A 24848-nucleotide genomic window follows, 5' to 3' on the forward strand; every position below is an offset into this window, starting at 1 on the left:
GTTTAAGACTCAAAGGCATAGAGAACAGACCTGTGGTTGCCTAGGGGGAGGGTGGTGGGGGAGGGGAGGACTGGGAGTTTGGGATTAGCAGATGCAAACTATTATATATAGCATGGATAAACAAGGTTCTACTGTATAGCACAGGGAACTATATTCAGCATCCTAAGATAAACCATAATGGAAAAGAAGATTAAAAAAAAAAGAATGTCTCTATGTGTATAACTGAGTCACTCTGCTGTACAGCAGGGATTAGCACAACACTGTAAATCAACTACACCTCAATAAAAGAATAATAATAATAAAAAATAAATTCAATATGTCTAAATTGATAATTTTATTGAAAGGAATTTTATGATGCTAATTTAATGGTATTTGTATTTTTGTTTTAGGGTGCAAATATTTTATTAACAGATCATGGTGATGTAAAATTAGGTATGTTATTTCAAATTCCTAAAATTTTTTTTCAAAAAATTTTAGTATAATTTTAAATGAGAATAACATTATACAAATTTAATATTCACATGAAGAGCCACAATAATGTTCATCTTTTGACCCAGTAATTTTGCTTTATTCAGTTTAAGGAAGTTAATCCTAAAGATAAAAAATCCATATTCACTGAAGTATTAATCATAACATTATTTATAATAGGGAAAAAATGGAAACATAGGTCTAGCAGTAGCAAAACTGTTAAACTGTGATAAATCAACTTATGGAACATTATTCAGTCATCAAAATTAATAGTTTAAGAAGAATAAGAGTAAAATCCCCTAATGTGTTAAATGACAAAAATGAACTATATGAGTCTTTAGTTTTTTACAACCATGTTTAACAGCAATAAAAGAAGTTTATACATAGAAAAAGAGACTTTTAAGAATAGCACCAAAATTCTAACCTGGTTGTGTTAGAATAAAAGCAATCCAGGTGGATTTTTTTTTTTCCAACTTAACTCAAGGTACCTGTAATGGAAATTTTTTTATTATCTGTGTTCTTAATAAAGTATGTTTTCATTCTAATAAAGTACCAATAAGTTATTTTCTTTTAATGATTATGTTTTGAACTAAGCAAGAAGAGATTTAGGTATTCAGTATATATACATTTCTTTAGTATTACTATCTGAATTATTAATAATGGCATCCCTGAGTGTGAAATATAGAAATGGTGGTGGTTTTATTGAAAACCAAAATTTTCTGTTCTGTTTTTTTCCCCACCAGCTGACTTTGGTGTGGCTGCAAAAATAACAGCTACCATTGCCAAGAGAAAATCTTTCATTGGCACCCCTTATTGGTAAGATATTATTATAATTGAATTTTGTGCATTTTTATTTCTTCAAGGTTAGTGATCAGCATTGTTGCTTAGTAATAAAATTCATACTTGACTGGAGTCTGGAGACTTGCATGTTCCTTGACACTATCATAGGTCTGATTGGGTTAGGGAATTTTGGTACTCATCTCCATTGTCCAGCTTTCCCTGTGTTAAAGTGCTAATAATTCCTACTGTCCCTCAGATGCTGTGTTGAGAGGACTCATAGGAGATTTTCAAAAGAAAATTGCATTATAATCTTTTGCATTTTATTACCCTTTCTTTGGTATTGCTTCTATTTTAATCTAGGACTTTACTTTCTTGTTAAAAGTCATGCATCCTACACTACCATTAGTCCTCACCAGCCACCCTACTTCTAATGCATCCTACCAATTACTAACAAAATAATCTTTCTAAAACACTGCTTTCATTAAAGAAGTTAGATAATTGAAATATAATAAAAAGCCTAGTAATAAACCTTAGTGTGTAAAATAATTTAATCAGTATTATAAAAAGTGACATTTAAAGTTTATGTGAAAGATTGGATTCTTTAATATACAGTGCTTGGATAATTTATTATTTGGAAAGAATTTTAAAGTAGCTCCATACTTCATACCTAATGCCAAAATAAATTGTAGATGGAACCTCAAAGAGTTATTGATCAGGGATGATGTTTATACTAGATTTGATGTGTTCAGTCTTTTTATCTCATTAGCAAGTTTTTATATAAAGGGTTTTTTTTGAGGGGGGGCTGCGTTGGGTCTTTGTTGCTGCGCACAGGCTTTCTCTAGTTGTGGCGAGCAGGGGCTACTCTTCATTAGGGTGAGTGGGCTTCTCATTGCTGTGGCTTCTCTTGTTGCGGAGCACAGGCTCTAGGCGCACACGCTTCAGTAGTTGTAGCACGCGGTCTCAGTAGTTGTGGCTTGTGGGCTCTAGAGCGCAGGCTCAGTAGTTGTGGCGCACATGCTCAGTTGCTTCATGGCATGTGGGATCCTCCCAGACCAGGGCTCGCACCTGTGTCCCCTGCATTGGCAGGTGGACTCTTAACCACTGCGCCATCAGGGAAGCCCTATATAAAGCTTTAAAACTCACATTGCTAATACTTTTTCTTTAAAAATAAAATTCACAAGTTATACAATAAAAATCCTCACTTCGATTTTCAAAAGTTGTGTATGGAAATAGTTAAATATAAAGATGAAACCAAAAGAACTGTCAGTGACTGACTGCTTCAAGAGTTGAGTAAGCCTTTCTTGGCATAAAAGTATAAAACATTGCTAGATTTGTTTGATAGATTTAACTACATGAAAATTTAAAGCTTCTATATGTCTACCAGCTTAAACAAAAGTAAAAGGCAAGTAACAAATCAAGAAATAAAATATGACAAATTAGGTTTTAATATCGTTAATATATAAGTTCTTAACAATTCAATAAAAAGAATGTTTCTGCTAATTAGAAGCAGTTATTAAAATATATGAAATCTCATAAAATATGAAAATTGTTTCCCCCAATGATGACCAAAACTGTACATTAAATAAACAATGATAATCTTTTCTATCAAATTAAAAAATATTTGGAATCATGGGTAATACCTATGACTGTCACTAAATATTTGACAGTGAAAGTGGAAGTTAGTAGAACAGTTTTGAAGGATAATTTGGCAGTAATGTTTTTCAAAAACCTTAAGCAATGTTTATGTTCTTTAGTCTCAATTCTGCTTGTAGTAATTTATCAGAGAGGCATAAATTGATATATGAAAAGCTTTATCACATTACTTTAATAATGAAAAATTGAAAGTATGCGTATGTAACAGGAATTATAAGGAAATTATGTACAGTCATTCAAGTCAATGGGATAAGTTGCTGATATTAAAAATCATGTTGTAAAAGATGAATGGTTAGTGGATAGGCTCACGACTGTTGACAACAGTCCTGGTCAATTTGGCGCTCAGTTAGCCACCACTGATTCTAGTGGGCACAGGAGATGAAATCTATATGTTTTCTCTGGATTCCAGCTCAACTTCCTTACTCTGTGAAACTTGCCTGTAATCATCTTGTTCCATGGTGATCATTTTCTTCTCTTTAATCCTATAACCATTATTATGTATGTAGTACTTGCATGTAGCATGTACATCTACATGTTGCATTTTTCGTATAGGTGTTTTATATCCTTAACCATACTTAAGTTGAGAGACATTGTGTTATATAAGTTTGTGCAACCTAAGTGCACATAAAAACAACTTCTACCTTGTGGATATTCAACATAAATAAAAAATAATTTAAAAATTATAAACATTCAAAAAATAAAAGAGTATGTCCCCTGAGCAATATCATCTATGCTTTATAACTTCAGATGCCATCATTATACTCCATTGACTCCCAAATAGATAACTCCAACTCAGCTACTCAATTGACCTTCAGTCTTATATATACTCAACAGTTGTTTGGTAATAGCACTACTTCAGTATCCACAAGCATTTTATACTCAAATCAATCTCTTCAGTCAGCCCCTTTCATTCTATCCCCCCTGCCACTGCCTTTGAAAAGTCCTTTATTTTTCCCTTGTGTTTTTCAGGTAGTCTTCTAACTCATCTACCTGATTCTGGTTTCACCTCCTCTCACACTATCCTTCATGTTGCCATGAGTTTTATGTCATAATTAAATCTTTCATTTTTATAGTAAAGTCTAAACTTCCTTATATAATCAGTAGACCATTCATTATCTAGCCTCTGTCTCTGAGGTTTATTTTCTGAATACGTTCTAGACCCTCTCAAACTGTGATGAATGACCTTGTTTTATTTTTTTTTCATTTTCTGTCCATCACAGACTAATACATTTATAAAATAAATTAAAAATAAATTACTAAAAAAATGATCATTTATCTGGATGAGAATACCTACTCTCAGTTTCTGCACTTATCACAGACTGATAACAAGCTGTTTATGGCCCCATACCTGTCTGTAGATCATACATTGAGTAGCACTGTCCTATCACCTTTCCAGGTGTTCCGTGCTCTCCTATCCCCCTGCATTTGTACTTGTTTCCTCTGACTAAAATGTCCAGGTTCCTCAAGCCCCCTTAGCTCCCTGCTAATTCATTCTATAAATCTCTCTTCCTTTGGGAGCTTTTCTCTGACCTTCACAGAGATTAAGGTGTTCTTTTTCTTTTCCCATGTTATGAAACAAGATTCACAAAACAGAAACTAAAGTAAGACAACACAGCTTTTCCTCAGAGCAACAGTATTCAGAGGAGAAGATTCGAAATTTTTAAATAATAAGTTTTAAAAGAGTGTGTGTATCTGTGTATATATGTGGTCTTATATTAAGTCTTTTCTAGTTAAGTTTCTTCTTTCCTAGTAAATGCCTCTCAGCCTCTTTCCCTCCAAGAAGTCTAGTGAATATAACAAAGAACAGATTTCATACCATTTTTTAAAAATAAAAATGTTATATTAATTGATTCCTTCTAGGATGGCCCCAGAAGTTGCAGCAGTAGAAAAGAATGGTGGCTACAACCAACTCTGTGATATCTGGGCAGTAGGAATAACAGCAATTGAACTTGGAGAACTTCAGCCACCTATGTTTGATCTTCATCCCATGAGGTGTTCTCAGTATTTACAATTATGCAGTTACTAGTAAGGTCTTCAGGGAGAGTGAAATACTCATAACTTGGGTATTCCAGGCTCATTTTAAAGTATGTTGAAATAGTGAAAGTGTTCTGAGGGACTTAGGGATAATCTTACTTAAAACCTGATCTCTCTTGTATTGCTACTTCTAAGACAACATAGAGTGAATCATCTATACTGTCTGAAGCGTGTAACAAATTTCCTTTAAAAATCATACTAGGATATAGCAGTTATCATTAAAAAAGTCTTTTTAAGTCTTTGTTTATTCTTCTATTAATTAAAAATGTTTTTTTTTGTCCTAAGTGGATCTATAAACAGATGATACAATGCAAATGAGGTTTTTTTTCTATTCTCATTTGATTTTGTTTCTTTTTACTTTGTCTAGGGATAAGGAGCAGGTAGATGCTTAGTATAATCATTTATATTTTAGAGTATATTATCTCAAAAAAATATTTGAGAGACTGTGAAGGGGTTTTTAATATTTGAAGGAAAAAATAAATTGGGCTAAAATTTAAACTTTTATTGTAAATAGTATAAAGTTAAAAAGAAAATCAACAAAATAAGGAGAGTGTTCTCCTAACATATGATAGACAGCAGATTACTATATATTACGTAGGTAGCTCATTCAAAGAGTCTAAGAGCAAAAGATAAATTGTTTATGAGCAAGTACCAGATACTAAAGAAACATGGAAGACTATTTAACCTCACAAGTACCTAAAGATATATAAGTTCAAAGGTATCTGCTTTTAGCTGAAATGCTCTTAAGTACAGACCTTTAGGAAAATAATTTAGATGTTATTTGTTATGGGCAATAAAAATGTTGTACTGATTCCACTATTGGGAAAGTTATACTTAGGAAATAATTTAAGAAAAGAAAAAGCTAAGAATTATTCACTTAGGGATTACAGGGGAAAATCTAAATGTCCATTCGTTGGTGAATTGTTAAGCAAATTATTTAGCAGTTAAGGGCAGCTAATATATATATATATATATAAACCAAAGCAACATGGAAAATTGATTATTAGTGAAAAAAGCAGAACATAATATTACCTATTATAATAATTTAGTAATACTATGGTTAATATTTAGATAAAGACTGAAAAGAAAAGCAGAACATTTTAAATAATGTCTTAAGGTGGGAGGAATCAGGCTTTTTTTCTTTTAAGGTTTTCCTTTATATATGAATCATTTAATTTTAAAAAAGAGAAAATATCTTTGGTATTTAAAAAAAAAGACTAAGGAGTTTACTTGGAAATATGGGGTTTTGTAGGAAATACTGAAATAAAACTTCCTTCTTAAATCCTCCATCTGTCTAGCCCCATAGTCCATTAAAAAAATTGGTCAAAGGTAAATTCATCGAGAAGGAAAGTCCTCTTGTAGGTTGATTTCTGTATCATTCATAACAAGAGAATGTGGAAAATTATTGTCCAAAAGGGGAAACAGACTAGGAAGTGGGTATAATTTGCCTATTCACCCAAAATAATTGTAGAGGCTAATCTTTGGTTAAACATACAACCTAATGTTAGAGCAGCATATCATCTCTGTGTGTTACAGAATGATACACAGTTATATAGACTTGTGCTTAAGATATAACACTAGTTATATATGTAATGGTATGGTAATAAAAACCTTCTCAAACATTTGGTCACTTTGCCATGTGAATAAGAGCTTGTTGGAAACTTAAAGATCCTCTCTGTAACCAGGAGAAATTTTTCATAGGGTATCCAAAATATAAAATATTAATTTCCATATTCCATATCAGTTGTCATGAGTACCTACATGCGTAGTAATCTTGCATAAATTCATTACAGAATATGATTTTGATTATTCAATGTAATAATAAAGGTGTTTTGTATTGCTCTTTAACTGAAATTTTTATTCCAGGGCCCTCTTCTTAATGTCAAAAAGTAATTTTCAGCCTCCGAAACTAAAGGACAAAACAAAATGGTGAGTTATAGAATATATATAGATTTATAGCATTTTATGGCTGAAAGGGACAGAGGTTCAATTCCCTTATTTTAAAAGTGGTGAAACTGAAACCCAGAGGCATTAAACAGTTTCCCTGAAGTTACACATATAATTTACTTGCAGAGCTATTGCAAGGATCTAGGTTTATTTTCTGGTCAGTGTTCCTTTATAATGTACTTCTCTCATAAAACTCTGAGCATTTATTAGTTTTTGGCAGCTTGAATAGGAAGTGTGCTGAGGAAATGATTTGAAATGAATATATATATTAAGATTTTGGAGATTCATATTTTGCCCTGTATTCCTTTACTTCCATTAATTACATGTTGACTTCCATGAGAAGTAATAGGAGAAGGTTTCCCAGATACAGTGACATTTAAGATCAATCCCTACTGGCTTTTCTCTACTTCTTTCCCTGACATTCAAAAGGTTATTACTTATTTGCATCCTAATCTTTTGTTTCTCGTACAAAGTAAAGCAGTTTGCCTATTACAGTCCGTAAGGACATCTTCAATTAGATGGGAAAAATTGAAAATTGTTTTTCTAGTAATGTCTTTCCATACATTTAATAAAAGAAACTGTGGAAATAAAAGTTTCCAAATTCTTAAATTCAGTAATTCTTCATCTAGATTACATGCATCTCTTGGGAGATCTTGGGAAATCCATGAGCCCCCAGAATTCTTTATGTGTATTCATTTTTTCTGGGGAGACAGTCCGTATCTTATTTCAGATTCTAAGAGGCCTGTCCCCAAAACAAGTTCTAAACCACTTTTTTTTTTAAATTAATTAATTTATTTATTTATGGCTGTGTTGGGTCTTCGTTTCTGTGCGAGGGCTTCCTCTAGTTGTGGCAAGTGGGGGCCACTCTTCATCGCGGTGCGCGGGCCTCTCACTATCGCAGCCTCTCTTGTTGTGGAGCACAGGCTCCAGACGCGCAGGCTCAGTAGTTGTGGCTCACGGGCCCAGTTGCTCCGCGGCATGTGGGATCTTCCCAGACCAGGGCTCGAACCCGTGTCCCCTTCATTGGCAGGCAGATTCTCAACCACTGCGCCACCAGGGAAGCCCTAAACCACTTTTTTATGTTTATTAGCCTGTCTGTATGTACATAGTATTATTTAGGAGCCAGGCTATTCTGGGGATAATGCCAGGAATGAAAGGCAAATCACACTGTAGAAGTAAAGGAGTTTATATCCTTCTGCTAGCTGTATTCCTTTGTATTGACGTGGGTTTCTTCCTATTCCTTGTTAGCCTAAGTTCCTAAACAACTGGAACTGGAGGACTTTATGCCAGGAATGACTGAATATTCATTCAGGAATAAATGACTGTTAGCTAAAACAACTGCGTTCATAGTCAGATTCCAGAACAGTCATTACCATTGGAGTACCTTTGCCAGTCTCAGGTACCTTCTCACTCCATGATATGTGTGCCACAAGCTACCAAATGTAATGTAGTGATTTGATTTCTCTGAAGAGAACTGCTGTGTTGTTGTTGTCATTGGTAATGATTAAGGTTATTCTCTTTGGTTCTTGCCCAGTCCCTCCTCCAATGGAATCTCGGCAGTACCTCTCTTTGCCTTTAGTTCATAATCAAAATATGATTCCCTTAATTAATTAATTAATTTTTTGGCTGCTCAGCTTGCGGGATCTTCGTTTCCCGACCAGGGATCAAACCCGGGCCCACAACAGTGAAAGCGCCGAGTCCTAACCACTGGACCGCCAGGGAATTCCCAGATTCCTTTAATTTATATCTTCTTCCTTTCCCATTTCATCAATACAGATAGCAGGAAAACTCATCTGTTTACAGAGATCGCTCCCTCCTCTTTCACCATGTTCCTGAGAAATTCAGTGACTTTTTAAGGGTTTAAATAGTCTCTTACATTACTCACCCTACCTCATGCCACCCAACAATTTGGATATAACAAAACATTTACATACTGTATAAATTAGGCAATGAGAAAAGGTCATTTTGACTCCTAAGTGGTACCTAGAACACAAGGTTATAAACCTTATAGATGACACACCTACCCATTTCTAGTTTTTAGTGTATGTTTTAGAGATTATATATTAGTGTTCTGTTGACTTATTGCATTTTACTTAAGAGATGAAGCTGGTATATTCTCCAAGGAATATACTGTGCTTTGGGTTTAGTTTTTTGGCTTATATAGAGCTAAGAAGCCAAAGAAAAAAAATCATGTGTTTCAGTCTTTCTAACTGCTTGTAAGTTAATTTTATTTAGTAACACCAAAGAACTAATATTAGTGAAATATTTTTGTACGTGTCTCTTTTTATTTGAAGGTCATCAACATTCCATAATTTTGTCAAAATAGCACTAACCAAAAACCCCAAAAAAAGACCAACCGCTGAAAGACTTCTGACTGTAAGTCATTGAATTTATAGGAGTATTTTCTGTAGTCATGCAGTAATTAGACGTATCACTAGAACAATAGTATTTAGATTTTTAATATAAAAATGTTAGTGATCTCTTACAGCAGGGGTCAGCAAACATTCTGTAATGAGCCAAATAGTATATATTTTAGGCTTTGTGGGCCATACAGTCTCTGCTGCATCTCCTCAGTTTTGCCGTGGTAACACAAAAGCAGCCATAGACAGTATACGTGAAGGGTATGGCTTTAACACCCAATAAAACTTTGTTTACAGAAGGAGGCAGTGCACCAGATTTTGCCCATGGACGGTAGTTTGCCAACCCCTGCCTTGGAGAAAACTCTTAAAAATGTTGCTTTCATCTAAAATTAATTGCTTTAGCCGCATAGCACAGGGAGAACAGCTCGGTGCTTTGTGTCCACGTAGAGGGGTGGGATAGGGAGGGTGGGAGGGAGACGCAAGAGGGAGGAGATATGGGAATATATGTATATGTATAGCAGATTGACTTTGTTGTACAGCAGAATCTAACACACCACTGTAAACAATTATACTCTAATAAAGATGTTTAAAAAATAAATAAATAAAATTAATTGCTTTTCTTGGCTTCTTATGTAAATTTGTAGAATGCTCTTATGTGTGCATGTCTTTATAAAATACTTTTATATTAGAAAAAGTTGATTATAACAATCTAAGAAAACTTTATTTAAATGTTATAAAATTTAATTATGTATCTTTCTATATTAACATAATTTTATTGAATTAAATTTATGCAAACATAGATGCTTTTTTTCTTATTGTGATATGGACTGTACCTCAGTATTCATTTGCATATTATTATAATGACATGCATAATAAATGTCATTGTTATAGCCAAGGTTGTAATTTGACAACCTAACATGGATTGGTTAACTTTAAATAGAGAAATTATTCACGTTATAAATTTACCTCACAGTGGTTCTTTAGCTTTATATATAATTATGAATTCTCTGATTAACAGTAATAGTTTTACTAATACATTCCCTAATTTATTTGCATTAGTAGGCTTCCATATGCTTGTCTCTGATAGTTACTGAATGGAAAATAACAAATAGCCATTTCTATGAGCCATAGATATAAAAGCATACTCATGAAGTTTTGTTTTGTTTTGTTTTTACTTAGCATACATTTGTAGGACAGCCAGGTCTCTCTAGGGCCCTAGCAGTTGAACTGTTGGACAAAGTGAATAATCCAGACAACCATGCACATTACACCGAAGGAGATGATGATGACTTTGAGGTAAGGAATGCTTGCAGTCTAATATTTGAAAATAAATGTTTAATGTAGCCTTAGACTTTGTTTTTTAATTCACTCTTTTAAGTTAGTTAAAACAGATTTAGTAACAAAGATTAATTAACAATGTAAACTACACTTGTCCTCATAATTACCAATTGATACTTTTCTTAATCCTAGTTTTGGGAAGGAACTAGGATTACCGTTCTTCTTAGCACTGTAACATTTTGTTTTCTTAGTTGGTTTGCTTAAAGTTATTAAGAGGTATCTACAATTAGAATCACGTCTGTGCCTTTTTCCTCCCGAAATCCACAAGTGTTTTCTCCCTAGACCTCAGCTTCTGTAGTGAGAGTTTGATCTTTTCCAAGACAATACAGGTTTTAGGAGCATTGCTTTGCACTAAGAGAACAAAAGTTTAGCCAGAGCACATGTACATATTATTTTTCACAAAAGAGACTCCCTAGAAATCCATGTGGTCATTTTTTTTTTAGTTTCTCTGTTACACAGATCATAAACAGAATACAAATCATTTTTTTAAATTAAGCTGAGGTTCCCATAGAAAAAGCTATATTTTCTAATACTTATTCAAAACTATTATTTCTTATGTAATTACATATAGAGCTATTCATAACTGTGCTTGTCTTCTCTGAAAATATGTAGAATTATTTTGAATATATTTAACAACACAACTTGTAAATCAGGAATGAGGGACTTCTGCCCATTGTCGGGTACCTGTTTATGCCTCTCTATATATAGCACAAATGTATTTTTTCACTGGTATCTCTTTCTCTCTTTTATGATTCCTTTTTATTTCTGTCTCTTCATTTCTCTTTATGCCTTTATTTCCCTTTATACCTCTGTCTTCAGTTCTGGTGAGACTATAGGACTAAACTTTATGTGTTATCATTTATAGAAGGAAATTTTCTACCTCAGGTACTTAAGTTTTAAATTATATTGTATAAGTATCATGATAACTATGAAACACTCATTGGGTAGTCTTCGTGTACCAAGTATTAGGCTAAATAATTTCCATGTTAACTCATCTAATACTCACAACAGTCCTTGGCAATATGTACTATTACTATCCCCATTTTACAAATAAGAAATGAAGGAGAAAGAATAGAAGTAATTTCATTTGCCCAAGATCATATGCCTAGCAAGTAGTGGAACCAAGATTTGGATCCAGGCAAACTGACTTTAGAACCTACTCTTAGTTAATATACCATCATTTCTATATATGTACTTAATACAAATAGTCATTAAACAGTCTTTGCAAACTAATCATTGTCTAGTATATAACATAGTCTTGTCATGTCATAAGGTACCCAGTGAATATTTTATTGACTGTTAAGTGAACTTTAATTGAAAATATTAAATAAACCAGCCATACATAGATTTTTTTTTTACTTAAACCATCATTTGCAGACTTGTAATAATTAATAATAAGATTTTAATCTCTTAAAAACTCAAAATTGTTCAAATTGTTATAGTTTAAATGAAGCATTAGATATTACTTGATTCCTCAATTAGTGTTTCACTGGTTATGTAAATAACTAAACTCCTCTTTCATTCCCCACACAATTTTGCCAGGCTTCCTAAATCCACTCTTACCTTTGGAATTCTCTATTTCTGTTTAATGATATCGCCATAGTTTTTAGTCCTTGAAATGCAAAACCTTGTTCCAGGCAGTTGGAGACACAATAGTGCATGAGATTGACATGATCCCAATCTTCAAAGAACTTACAGAATGGTCTCAAAGGAAATTTAGAAATACCAACAAATAATTTGCAAGTGTGATAACTGTTACAAAATGGGAAATACAGGGTGCTATGCAGGCATATTTTAGGGACAGGAAAGGACTCACTGTAGAAGCAATATGTAAGATGAAAGCCTGAAGGATAAATAGTAATTAAAAGACCAGTCAGAAGTGTTCTGAGCAAAAGGAATAATAGCATGTTTGAAAACCCTAGTGATAAGAGAGAGTGTGGTATACTTGAGGAACTAAAGAAAAGTTAGTCTGTTCGAGCAGAAAACAAGGAAGGAATTTGGTGGGAGACGAGGTCACAAAGCTAGACATTTCAAATGAAAAAAATTGGGGGCTTTAAGGGCAGTAGCAACCATTAAAGGGTAAGGGAGTGATGTAATCAGATGTGCATTTTTTTTTCTTTAAAGATCTCTGACTTCAGAGTGGTGTTTTCATTCCTAAAGTCCTGTTAAGAGACTGTTGAAGTTATCCAGGATAGAGATACTGATGTTTTGTAATAGGATGGTAGGGAAAGGATGGGAAAAACTGAACTAATTAAAGAATTATATGAGAGAGTTGGTGATTGGATGTAGAAATGAGGGAGGGGCATGATAAAAGCATTACTCCCAGATTTTGACTTGAACAGCTGGGTGGATATAAAAGTGCCACTTGTTGAGATAGAAATACTAAAGATCAGATTTGGGAAGAAAGGTGAGTTCAGTTTTGTATATGGTAATTTTAATGTTGTACCAGATTTCCAAATGGAGAAGTCTCATTAGGAGTTAGATATGTGGTTATAGCTTGGGGAGAAAAGTTTGGACTAGAGATATAAATTTGAGAGTTATTAGATATAATGGTTGTAGTTGATACCTTAAAGAGTAAATGTGATCATCCAAGGGAAGCATGTAGAATGAGAAGAAGGCCTAGGACAGCTTTTGGGGGAAATTTCTCCCCCAAATTAAAAAATCTGGTATGCTAAGAGGAATGGCAAAGGATTAATAAAGAACATTAAAAGTAGGAAAGTTTCAACAAGAATACTGCCTAGAAGTACATTAAAGAAATCTTTGGATTCAGGTGTTGGTGTTTGATTACTTTAAAGGGATAATTTAGGGACTTTCCTGGTGGTCCAGTGGTTAAGATTCCACCTTCCAATACAGGGGACGTGGGTTCAATCCCTGGTCGGGGAACTAAGATCCCACATGCCGCAAGGCATCTAAGCCCGCATGCCACAACTGCTGAGCCTGTGCACTTTAGAGCCCGTATGCCACAACTAGAGAACCCGTGTGCTCTGGAGCCTGGGCGCCACAACTAGATAGAAGCCCGAGTGCTGCAACGAAAGAATGCGCATGCCACAATGAAGATCCGGCGTGCCGCAACTACGACCCAACGCAGCCAAATAAATAAATAAATATTTTTTTAAAAGGATAATATAAGAATACTAGAGGTGAAGCTAGGTTGGAGTGGTTTGAAAAATAAATTTATTTATGAAATTTAGTTGTGAAAGATAAATTTATTTTTGAAATTTAGTTGTCAAAGAAGGGGATAAGATAGAGCAGTAGTTGGAGGAAAATGAGTTGACAGTGGATTTGTCTGTCTTCTGTCTCTATTTTTTGGCTATTAATTTTTTTTTTTATATGGGGCAAAAAAGTTTAAACAGGATGCTTATGAAAAGGATCCAATAGTTAGAGATAGAATAGTCAAGAAGCAAGGTGAATAGGCAAAGTCCTTGAAAAGGAAAGAGAAGGTGAGATCTAGATTATAATGAGGGACTTGATCTTAAACACTTCTTGAAAGGCTTTCTTGGGAAATGTGGCATAGATGGTGCCTTGAAGACCTTGAACTTACCTCCTCCAATGGCCACACCAAATTTCAACTATCTATGAGAATGACCTGAAGACTAGCATAAAAGACTTTCCACAACTGAAGATATAAATAAGGAACCACAATGAGATGGGTAGGAGAGGTGGAGACATGGTATAGTCAAGACCCCCCTCCCTGGTTAGGCGACCCACAGACAGGAGGATAATTACAATTGCAGATGTTCTCCCCAAGGAGCAAAGCATCTGAGCCCTGTATTGGGCTCCCCAGCTTAGGGGTCCTGCACTCGGAAGATGGGCCCCCAAAACATCTGGCTTTGAAGGACATCCTGGGCTTGCATACAAGAGAGCCAAGAGGGCTGTAGGAAACAGAGACTCTGCTCTTATGGGGCGTATGCAAAGTCTCACATAGTCCAAATCCTAGCACAGAGCCAGTAATTTGAAAGGAACCCACCTGCTGATCTTGCAGAACCTCTTGGAGCGGCAGGAGACAACTGGTAGTCCCCCTAAAGATATAGATGCTGGCAACAGCTGTATTGGGGAGTTTTTTCTACCACTAGGACATCAATGCTGACAAGCACCATTTTGGAGTCCTCCCGCTACCCTATTAGTGCTGGGGGCTTATCTGCCCACCAGTGTGCTGGCACCAACCCCAAGCTTCCCTGGTCCCCATAGCTAGCTACCTTTGAACCTGGCCCTGCCCACCAGTAGACCAACACCAGCCCTGGGACCCTACACCAGTAAGGTCCTAGCAGCCAACTGGGCCGGAGGCCATGCCTACCCACCAGCACACCCACAGTGGTCAGCCTTGCCACAACAGAAGGGCCCACAGAGCCCACATAGGGGACGTGCCTAGAGTATATAGCTCTGCTGCCCAGAGGGGTGTGCTGCTGGGTCCCATAGGATGTCTCTTACATAACGCCACTCCTCCCAAATTCAGGAAACATAGCTGATCTACCTAATACTTACAAATAAACACAGAGAACTAGGCAAACAGAGGCAGAGGACTATGTTCCAAAGAAAGGAACAAGACAAAACCTCACAAGAAAAATTAAACAAAGAGAAGATACACAGTCTACTGATAAAGAGTTTCAGGTAATAATTGTAAAGATGCTCAATGAAAGCAGGAGAGGGATGGAAGAACACAGTAAGAATTTTAATAAAGAGTTAGAAAATATAAAGGAGAATCAAACAGAGCTGAAGACTACAATAACTGAGATTAAAAACACACTAGAAAGAAATAATAATAGATTTGGTTATATAGAGGAACGGATCAGTGAACTGGAAGACTGAGTAGTGGAAATCACCTAAGCTGAAGAGGAAAAAGAAAAGAATTTTTTTTAATGAGGGTGGTTTAAGAGACCCCTGAGACAATATCAAGTGTACTAACATTCACATTCTAGGGATCCCAGAAGAAGAAAAGAGGGAAAGAAGCAGAGAACTTATTTGAAGAAATAATAGCTGAAAACTTTCCTAACCTGGAAAAAGAGAAACCAAGGTTCATACCAAGACGTATTATAATAAAAATGTCAAAAATTGAAGATAGAGAATCTTAAAAGCATCAAGAGAAAAGCAACTAGATATGTACAAGGGAACTTCCATAAGATTCTCAGCTGACTTTTCAGCAGAAACTCTGCAGGTCAGAAGGGAGTGACACATTAAATTCAAAGTGATAAAGGAAAAAACCTACAACAAAGAATACTCTGCTTGGCAAGGCTATCATTCAGTTTTGAAGGAGAGATAAAGAGTTTTACAGACAAGCAAAAACTAAGAGTTCAACACCACTAAACCAGCTTTCAAAAAATTTTCAAGGGACTTCTCTAAGTGAAAAAGAAAAGACCACTATTAGAAATATCAAAATTACGAATGGAAAAATCTCACTGGCAAAGGCAAACATATAGTAAAGGTAGTAGACCAGTCATTCATAAAGCTAGTATGAAAGTTAAAAAATAAAAATAGTAAAATCATCTATATCCACAGTAAATAGTTAAGGTATTCACAAAACAAAAAAGATGTAAAACATGATGTCAAAAGCATTAAACGTGAGGCAGAGGTAGGGGGTAAAAATTCAGGGTTGTTAGAATGTGTTTGAACTTAAGAGATTACCAGGTTAAAATAATTTGTGTGTGTGTATGTGTGTTGTTGTTGTTATCTGTGAACCTCATGGTAACCCCAAACCAAAAACCTATAATAAATACACCCTAAAGAAAAAGGAATCCAAACATAACACTCGTAATTAAATCACAAGGTAAGAGAGCAAAAGAAAGGAACAAAAAAGAACTACAAAAACAACCAGAAAACAGTTAACAAGATGGCAACACCTGCATACCTATCAATAATTACTTTAAGTGTAAATGGACTAAATGCTCCATTCAAAAGATATTGAGGGCTTCCCTGGTGGTGCAGTGGTTAAGAATCCACCTGCCAATGCAGGGGACATGGGTTTGAGCCCTAGTTAAGGAAGATCCCACATGCCACGGAGCAAGTAAGCCTGTGCACCACAGCTACTGAGCCTGCGCTCTAGAGCCTGCAAGCCACAACTACTGAGCCCACGTGCCACAACTACTGAAGCCCACACACCTAGAGCCCATGCTGTGCAACAAGAGAAGCCACTGCAATGAGAAGCCCGTGCACTGCAACGAAGAGTAACCCCCACTTGCCGCAACTAGAGAAAGCCCGCGTGCAGCCAAAAATAAAAATAAATAAAATTTTTTAAAATAAATTTTTTAAAAAAGACATAGAATGGATGAATGGACCCAAAAATAAGACCCCTATATATACTGCCTACAAGAGACTCACTTCAGATCTAAAGACACACACAGATGGAGTAAAGGGATGGGAAAAGGTATTCCACACAAATGGAAATCTGTAGAAAGCTGGGGTAGCAATGCTTATATTAGACTTTAAAACAAAGACTGTAGCAAGAGGCAAAGAAGGACATTACACAGTGATCAAGAGATCAGTCCAAGAAGATGTAACAATTGTAAATATATATGCACCCAATAGGAGCACCTCAATATATAAAGCAAATGTTAATAAATGTAAAGGGAGAAATTGACAGTAACACAATAGTAGTAGGGGAATTTAATACACCACTTACATCAATGGACAGAAGATCCAGAAAGAAGGAAACACTGGCTTTAAATGACACATTAGATCAGATGAACTTAATAGATAAAATAGAACATTCTATCCAAAAGCAGCAAAGTATATATGCTTTCAAGTGCTACCTTCTCCGGGATAGATCACATGGTAAGCCGCAAAACAAGGCTCAATAAATTTAAGATTGAAATCATACCAAGCATTTTTTCTGACCATAACAGTGTAAAACCAGAAATCAACTACAAGAAACAAACTACAAAAAACACAAACATGTGGAGGCTAAATAATATGCTATTAACCAACCAAGGGGTCACTGAAGAAACCAAAGAGGAAATCAAAAAATAACTGGAGACAAATGAAAATAGAAACACAACCATCCAAAACCTATGGCATTCAGCAAAGGCAGTTCTAAAGGGGAAGTTTTTAGGGATAGATGTCTACCTCAGGAAACGAGAAAAATCCCAAACATCTGACCATACACCTAAAGGAACTAGAAAAAGAAGAACAAACAAAACCAGAAGTTAGTAGAGGGAAAGAAATAATAAAGATCAGAGCACATATAACTGAAATAGAAACTTAAAAAAAAATGGAAAAGAACAATGAAACTAAGAGCTGGTTCTTTGAAAAGATAAACAAATTGATAAACCTTTAGCCAGACTCATCAAGAAGAAAAGAGAGAGGATCCAAATAAAATCATAAATAAAGTTACTACTGACACAACAGATAATTGAGAGAATCATAAGAAAATACTGCAAACAATTATACACCAATAAAATGGACAACTTAGAAGAAATGGATAAATTTCTAGAGATGTACAAACTCCCAAGACTGAGTCAGGAAGAAATAGAAAATAAGAAGAGATGGATTATATTAAGGAAATAGGATCATTAATACAATAAACTTCCAACAAACAAAAGTCCAGTACCAGACAGTTTCACAGGTGAATTCTGCCAAACTTTTAGAGAAGAGTTAATAACTATCCTTCTCAAACTATTCCAAAAAATTGCAGAGGAAGGAATGCTTGTGAACTCTTTCTACAAGGCCAGAATCACCCTGATACTAGAATCAGACAAGGACACCACCAAAAAAAAAAAAAAGGAAGAAGAAGAGAAAGTTACAGGCCAATATCACTGATGAACATAGATGTAAAAATCCTCAACAAAATATGAGCAAACCGAATTCAACAATACGTTAGAAGAATAATACACTATGATCAAGTGGGATTTATCCCAGGGATACAAGAATCGTTCAGTATCCACAAATCAATCCATGTGAGACACCACGTTAACAAACTGAAGAACAAAAATCATGATCATCTCAGTAGATGCAGAAAAAAGTTTTGACAAAGTTCAACATCCATTTATGTTAAAAACTCTCATCAAAGTGTGTATAAAGAGAGCATACCCAACATAATAAAGACCCTATATGACAAAACTACAGCCAACATCATGCTCAACAGTGGAAAGCTAAAAGTATCTCCTCTAAGATCAAAAACAAGACAAGGATGCTCACTCTTGCCACTTTTATTCAGTATAGTATTGGAAGTCCTAGCCACAGCAGTCAGACAAGAAACATAAGGAAAAGGAGTCCAAATTAGAAAAGAAGAAGTAAAACTGTCACTGTTTGCATATAACGTGATAGTATATATAGAAAATCCTAAAGATGCAGTAAAAAAGAAAAAAACAACTATTAGAACTAATAAATGAATTCAGTAAAGTTGCAGGAGACAAAATTAATATACAGAAATCTGTTGCATTTCTATACACTAAAAAAGAGCTATCAGAGAAATTAAGAAAACAATCCCATTTACAATTGCATCAGAAAGAATAGGGACTTTCCTGGCAGTCCAGTGGTTAAGACTCTGTACTCCCAATGGAGGGGGCATGGGTTTGACCCCTGGTTGGGGAACTAAGATCCCACATGCCCCACGGCACAGCCTAAAAAAAAAAAAAAAGCAAATGGAAAAATATACTGTGCTCTTGGATTGGAAGAATTAATATTGTTAAAATGACCATATTGCCCAAGGCAGTCTGCAGATTCAGTGCAATCCCTATCAAAATACCAATGGCATTCTTCACAGAACTGGCACGAACAATTCTACAATTTGTGTGGAAGTACAAAAGACCCCAAATAGCCAAAGCAACTTGAGGAAGAAAAATGGAGCTGGAGGAAGCAGACTCCCTGATTTCAAACTATATCACAAAGCTACAGTAATCCAAATAGTGTGGTACTGGCACTACCACAGACATATAGATCAATGAAACAAAATAGAGAGCCCAGAAATAAACCCACATTTATATGGGCAATTAATCTATGACAAAGGAGGCAAGAATATACAGTGGTATATTCCCAATAAATGGTATTGGGAAAACTGGACAGCTACATGCAAAAGTATCAAGCCAAACTACTTTCTCATATCATATACAAGAAAGAACTCAAAATGGATTAAACACTTAAATGTAAGACCTGAAACCATAAAACATAGAAAAAGACCATATGTTGTATGGCCTTTGACATCAGTCTTAGCATTATTTTTTTGTATATGTCTCCTCAGGCAAGGGAAACAAAAGCAAAAATAAACAAATGGGACTACATCAAACTAAAAAGTTTTTGCACAGCAAAGAAAACTCAACGAAAGGGTCGTTTACTTAATGGGAGAAGATATTTGCAAATGATATATCCTGATAAGGGGTTAATATCCAAAATATACCAAGAACTCATACAACTGAATATCAAAAAAAAAAACCCGAATAAAAAATGGGCAGAGGACCTGAATAGACATTTTTTCCAAAGAAGACACACAGATGGCCAGTAGACACATGAAAAATGCTCAACATCACTAATCATAAGGGAAATGCAAATCAAAACCGCAATGAGCTATCACCTCACACTTGTCAGAATGGCTAGCATTAAGAAGACAGCAAATAACAATGTTGACAAGGATGTGGAAAAAAAGGGAATCCTTGTGTTATTGCTGGTGGGATTGTAAATTGGTGCATCCACTATGGAAAACAGTATGGAGGTTCCTCAAAAAATTAAAAACATAACTGCCATATTATCTAGCAATTTCATTTCTAGGTATTTACCTGGAGAAAACAAAAACACTAATTTGAAAAGATACATGTACCAACATTACTCACAATAGCCAACATATGGAAGCAACCTAATGGATAAAGAGGATATGGTGTGTATATATTCAGTGGAATATCACTTAGCCATTAAAAATGAAATCTTCTCATTTTTGACAACATGGATGGATCTAGAAGCTATTATGCTAATGAAATAAGTCAGACGGATACCACATGATCTTATTTATATGTGGAATCTAAAAAGCAAAACAAAATAAAATGAAAACAGACTCAGATACAGAGAAGAAACAGGTGTTTGCCAGAAGGGAGGCTTGTGGGTGTGGGCAAAATAGGTGAAGGGTATTAAGAGGTACAGACCTCCAGTAATATAATAATTAAGTCACAGGGTTTTATATACAGCATAAGGAATATGGTCAATAATATTAATTTTGTATGGGGACAGATGGTTACTACACTTATAGTGGTGATCACGTCTTAATGTATACAAATGTCAAATAATTCTGTAGTACATCGGAAGCTAACATAATATTGTGCGTTAAATATATTTCAGATTAACAAAAAAAAGAAATACTTCTTTCCTTGCATTAAAGAGGAAGATAGTTTGAGAGTATAGCTAGAAGTTATCTTCTGTTTGACTTCTGTTTTCTTTGTGAGCTAGGTGGCAATGTCGTCTCCTGAAAGTGTGGAGGAGGTGGGTTTGAAAAGTGTGGTGAAGCTATGAAATAGTAATTGAGGAGAATGGATGGGTTAAATGACTAGAGAAATGTTTGTGGGCAAAGTTTAAGGCTCAGGTGAGATTAATTTTCAATGTGTAATTTTCCTCCAGCAGTGATTGGTACTTCAGATATTAACCAAAGGTAGGTAGTTTAAGTCATCCAGGGTTGTCATTTTGGTATGCCAGTGTACAGAAGGACAGCAGGGGTTGGGGAGGGGAGGCAAATCAAATTTAGGATATATGCAAGAGATTGCTTGAAATTATGGACCACCAGCTCTAAACTGGATAGGAAGAAAAGTGAAGATAGGAGAAATGCATGTGGAGAGTGAGAAAGTAATGGATTGATAGACTTGAGAGTTCAGTGTGAGCATTTAAAAATTATTGGAGTAAATGAGAGAGTAAGCTCAAAGGATGAGAAGTTTGGAGTATTATGTGAATTCATATATCAGAGCGGATGACAGAGTCCAGGATATGATCTTAGTAGTGTAGAGTGCATTGAAGTATGGTAGAAGTTCTTCAGAGATGAGGTCAGAAAACTTAAATCCAGAGCAATGGTCTTTTGAAGTCCTTTGGTATGATGGTGGGTCTTAAAGTAGGGAAAAAGACATCTGAGCCACTGTCCGAGTCATCAGTGAATGAGAATGAGTCATCAGAAATTTGGTAGATAGGGGTTGAGCTGAAGGCATTGTTTCAAAAGATCAGGAGCTTGTACAAAAGGGTGGAAGTGGTAAGCTTTCTCCCTTGGTTTACTACAGTACTCTTACTCAGTCTCCCTCCATGCAGTATTTCTTCCCTCCATACCCTCTTACATACTTAATCAGGTTACTCTTAAAGCTGACTCTTGTGACGGCACTCCCTTTCTGTAGAATCTCCAAAAAATTCTTTTGCCAAGAAATTTTGCTAGGACATTCAGAGCCTTTCATGATGTGGCTCATCCTCAAGTCTGTCTTTCCAGCTTTGTCATCTCTTCACTTAATGTTCACTGCAGTCACATAATAACCAACTCCAATTCCCCTAAACACTCCACAATTTCCTTTTTTTCTTGTATCACTTTGTTCATATTCTTTGTGCTGTCTAAAATGCTTTTCCCACCTTGCTGCACATTCAGTGCCTACTTGTCCTTTAAGGCCTCACATAAGATTACAGCTCTGTCATGAAGAATTTCTTTACCCCTTCAGGTGGAGGTCATTTCTTCTTCCCCGGGGCATTAATAATAATCTTAATGAATGCCACTTATCCTTTTCTAATATTATAAGTGTTTGTGTGTCTTATCTTCCTAGACTATAAGCTCTTTTGAAGGTGACATTTCCATCTGATTTTCTTTGCATCTCTTCAGTATTTTATACAGTATAAACATGGACTAAATGAATACACTTTTAAAGTATCTTAGTGTTCATTTTTTTTTTTATAAACTTATTTATTTATTTATTTATTTATTTATGGCTGTGTTGGGTCTTCGTTTCTGTGCGAGGGCTTTTTCTAGTTGTGGCGAGTGGGGGCCACTCTTCATTGCGGTGCGCGGGCCTCTCACTGTCGTGGCCTCTCTTGTCGCGGAGCACAGGCTCCAGACGCGCAGGCTCAGTAGTTGTGGCTCACGGGCCTAGTTGCTCCGCGGCATGTGGGATCTTCCCAGACCAGGGCTCGAACCCGTGTCCCCTGCATTGGCAGGCAGATTCTCAACCACTGCGCCACCAGGGAAGCCCAGTGTTCATTTTTTAAAATATTTATCCTACAATTTATTAGTAAGTAGTCATGCTTGTCAAAAAAATAATAATTTAGTTAAAAAGAGAAAGTTTGACCTTCTAACTTTGTCACTGAATTTTTTTAAAGTATATGTATTATGTTTATATTCACAGCCCCATGCAATCATTCGTCATACCATTAGATCTACGAACAGGAATGCCAGAGCTGAACGGACAGCTTCAGAAATAAATTGTATGTGTTTGGTATACATTTACAATTGGTGGTTTTGGAGGGTTGAGCTGGGTGTTCTTGTGGAATTTTTTGGAATAATAAAATCTCACTAACTGTGGCTGCATACTTTAACATAACAGGATACCTCTAAAATAAAGGCTGCTTTTCTGGCTTGTAATGGAATTCTCTTGGTTTTATAATTAAATAGTTTTTATTTTCTAATTATAAAGTCAATATATGTCTATTGCAGAAAATTTGAAAGAGGAAAAAAGTAGAAAATTAACATTGCCCATAATCATATCACCCAACACCAGCCCACAGATAATATTTTGCTGAATTTCCTTCACGTTTTTTCACATATAGTTTTACATGACTGAATTTATACTATACATAAAATTTTGCTTAACATAGTCAGAAGTATTTTCTATGTATTAGCCTAGGCTTTGTAACCATTATGTTTAATGGTTTTATCCTCTTTTATTGAGTTGATGTATTGTAACTCCTATTGTTGGACCTTTGGGTTGGTTTCAGTTTTTTAAGTCAAGGTAACAATAAGGTGAATATTTTCTAAAATGCATATTTAAAGGGGGAAATTGATTTTTATTCAATAAATCATTGACGAAAATTTTATATTAACAATATTTGTCATTTTAGCCACATTAATTTGGAAGAACAGATTTGCAAAGAATTTTTAGGTATAAGTATATTGACTTAAATGCATAATTGTTTCAAAAAAAGTTTACATTAAAATAAGCCATAAATAAAAATTATAAACCATAATGGAGGAAGATAATTTATTATATATTTAGGCTAATTAGAATTATTGCAGATGAGCATTTTGTTTTTTTGAAACCAGACATTTCTAGCTTTCTGGATACAGCTTTGGAAATCTAGGTCATTGGAGAGTTAGAATGTCCTTCCCATATCAGTTGTTTCAGTCAGATCTTTTCATAGTTACACCGATAGTTGAAGATTTTCTGTGTTTGTTAGTCCCAGATTGTTGATATGTTCTTATGCTATCTTCTTATATAATCCCCAATGAACTCTCTGGGCTTCCAATACCAGACAGAAAAGTAGCAAAGTTATATTCCCTTAAAAGCTATTGTGTTTATTTTATGCAGCTGTATAGTATTCAATTAATGTAGTCTAAGTGTATCTTTTCTTGTATAGCTTTTGTCTTTTGTGTCATATTTAGTAAGGTCTTCCTGATTTTAAGGTTATAAAAGGATTTTCCTATTGTTTCTTCTTGCATTTTACAGTTTCATGTTTTTAATATTTAAATGTTTGATATAAGGTATTAACTTATTTGGTAGAAGGTATGAAATATGAATTCAACTTCAGTTTCATTCTAAATATCTACCTGTTTGCCTCAATGCTATTTATTAAAAACTTGATATTTTTGCTAATAGATTTGATATGCCATCTTTATTATGTACTAAATTGCCACATATATTTTAGGGTTTTTTCTGGAAATTCTATTCTGTTGCATTAATGTACCTAGTCCTGTGCTGGTCACATACTTCTGATTATTATGTCTTTATAATACCTGTTAAAATGTGATAGAAATAATCCTCCTCCTACTGTCCCTCACCCCCTCCACACAAACACACACACAAACACCATATTGCTATACTTTTTTATTATGATATTTGGCTATTGTATTTTCCCTACATAAATGTAAGAATCAGCTTACCAAGTTAAAAAAATATCAGTGTTTTTACTGAGATCTCATAAATTTGTACACTAACTTTGGGAGAGTTGACATCTTTATGATATTCTGTCTTCTTAATCAAAACAGGCTTCCTCAGAGAGCTCAGGACTTAGTTCTTTTATAAGTGTCCGGAGTACTAATATCTTCATGGAGTGAGCCCTATGTGCTTCATGTACCAGACAGAAGACAGTAGAATTGAAGTTCATTTTATTGGTCGATTTATC

At 35.1% G+C, this 24848-nt stretch overlaps 1 protein-coding gene across 3 annotated transcripts in view; it reads left to right on the top strand.

Annotated features, from left to right (window-relative positions):
• Positions 1 to 24848, top strand: part of MAP4K5 (mitogen-activated protein kinase kinase kinase kinase 5) — a 144098-nt gene that overhangs the window by 67477 nt on the left and 51773 nt on the right. For all 3 annotated transcript variants that reach the window (XM_082384816.1, XM_082384817.1, XM_082384818.1), the window contains exons 8-14: positions 390 to 432; positions 1212 to 1284; positions 4762 to 4893; positions 6802 to 6864; positions 9177 to 9258; positions 10422 to 10538; positions 22856 to 22934. In XM_082384816.1, the coding sequence (XP_082240942.1) occupies positions 390 to 432; positions 1212 to 1284; positions 4762 to 4893; positions 6802 to 6864; positions 9177 to 9258; positions 10422 to 10538; positions 22856 to 22934 (589 nt within the window). The remainder of the gene's footprint in view (positions 1 to 389; positions 433 to 1211; positions 1285 to 4761; positions 4894 to 6801; positions 6865 to 9176; positions 9259 to 10421; positions 10539 to 22855; positions 22935 to 24848) is intronic.

Source organism: Balaenoptera borealis, assembly GCF_965194805.1.
Source record: "Balaenoptera borealis genome assembly, chromosome: 3".
NCBI classification, from domain to species: domain Eukaryota; kingdom Metazoa; phylum Chordata; class Mammalia; order Artiodactyla; family Balaenopteridae; genus Balaenoptera; species Balaenoptera borealis.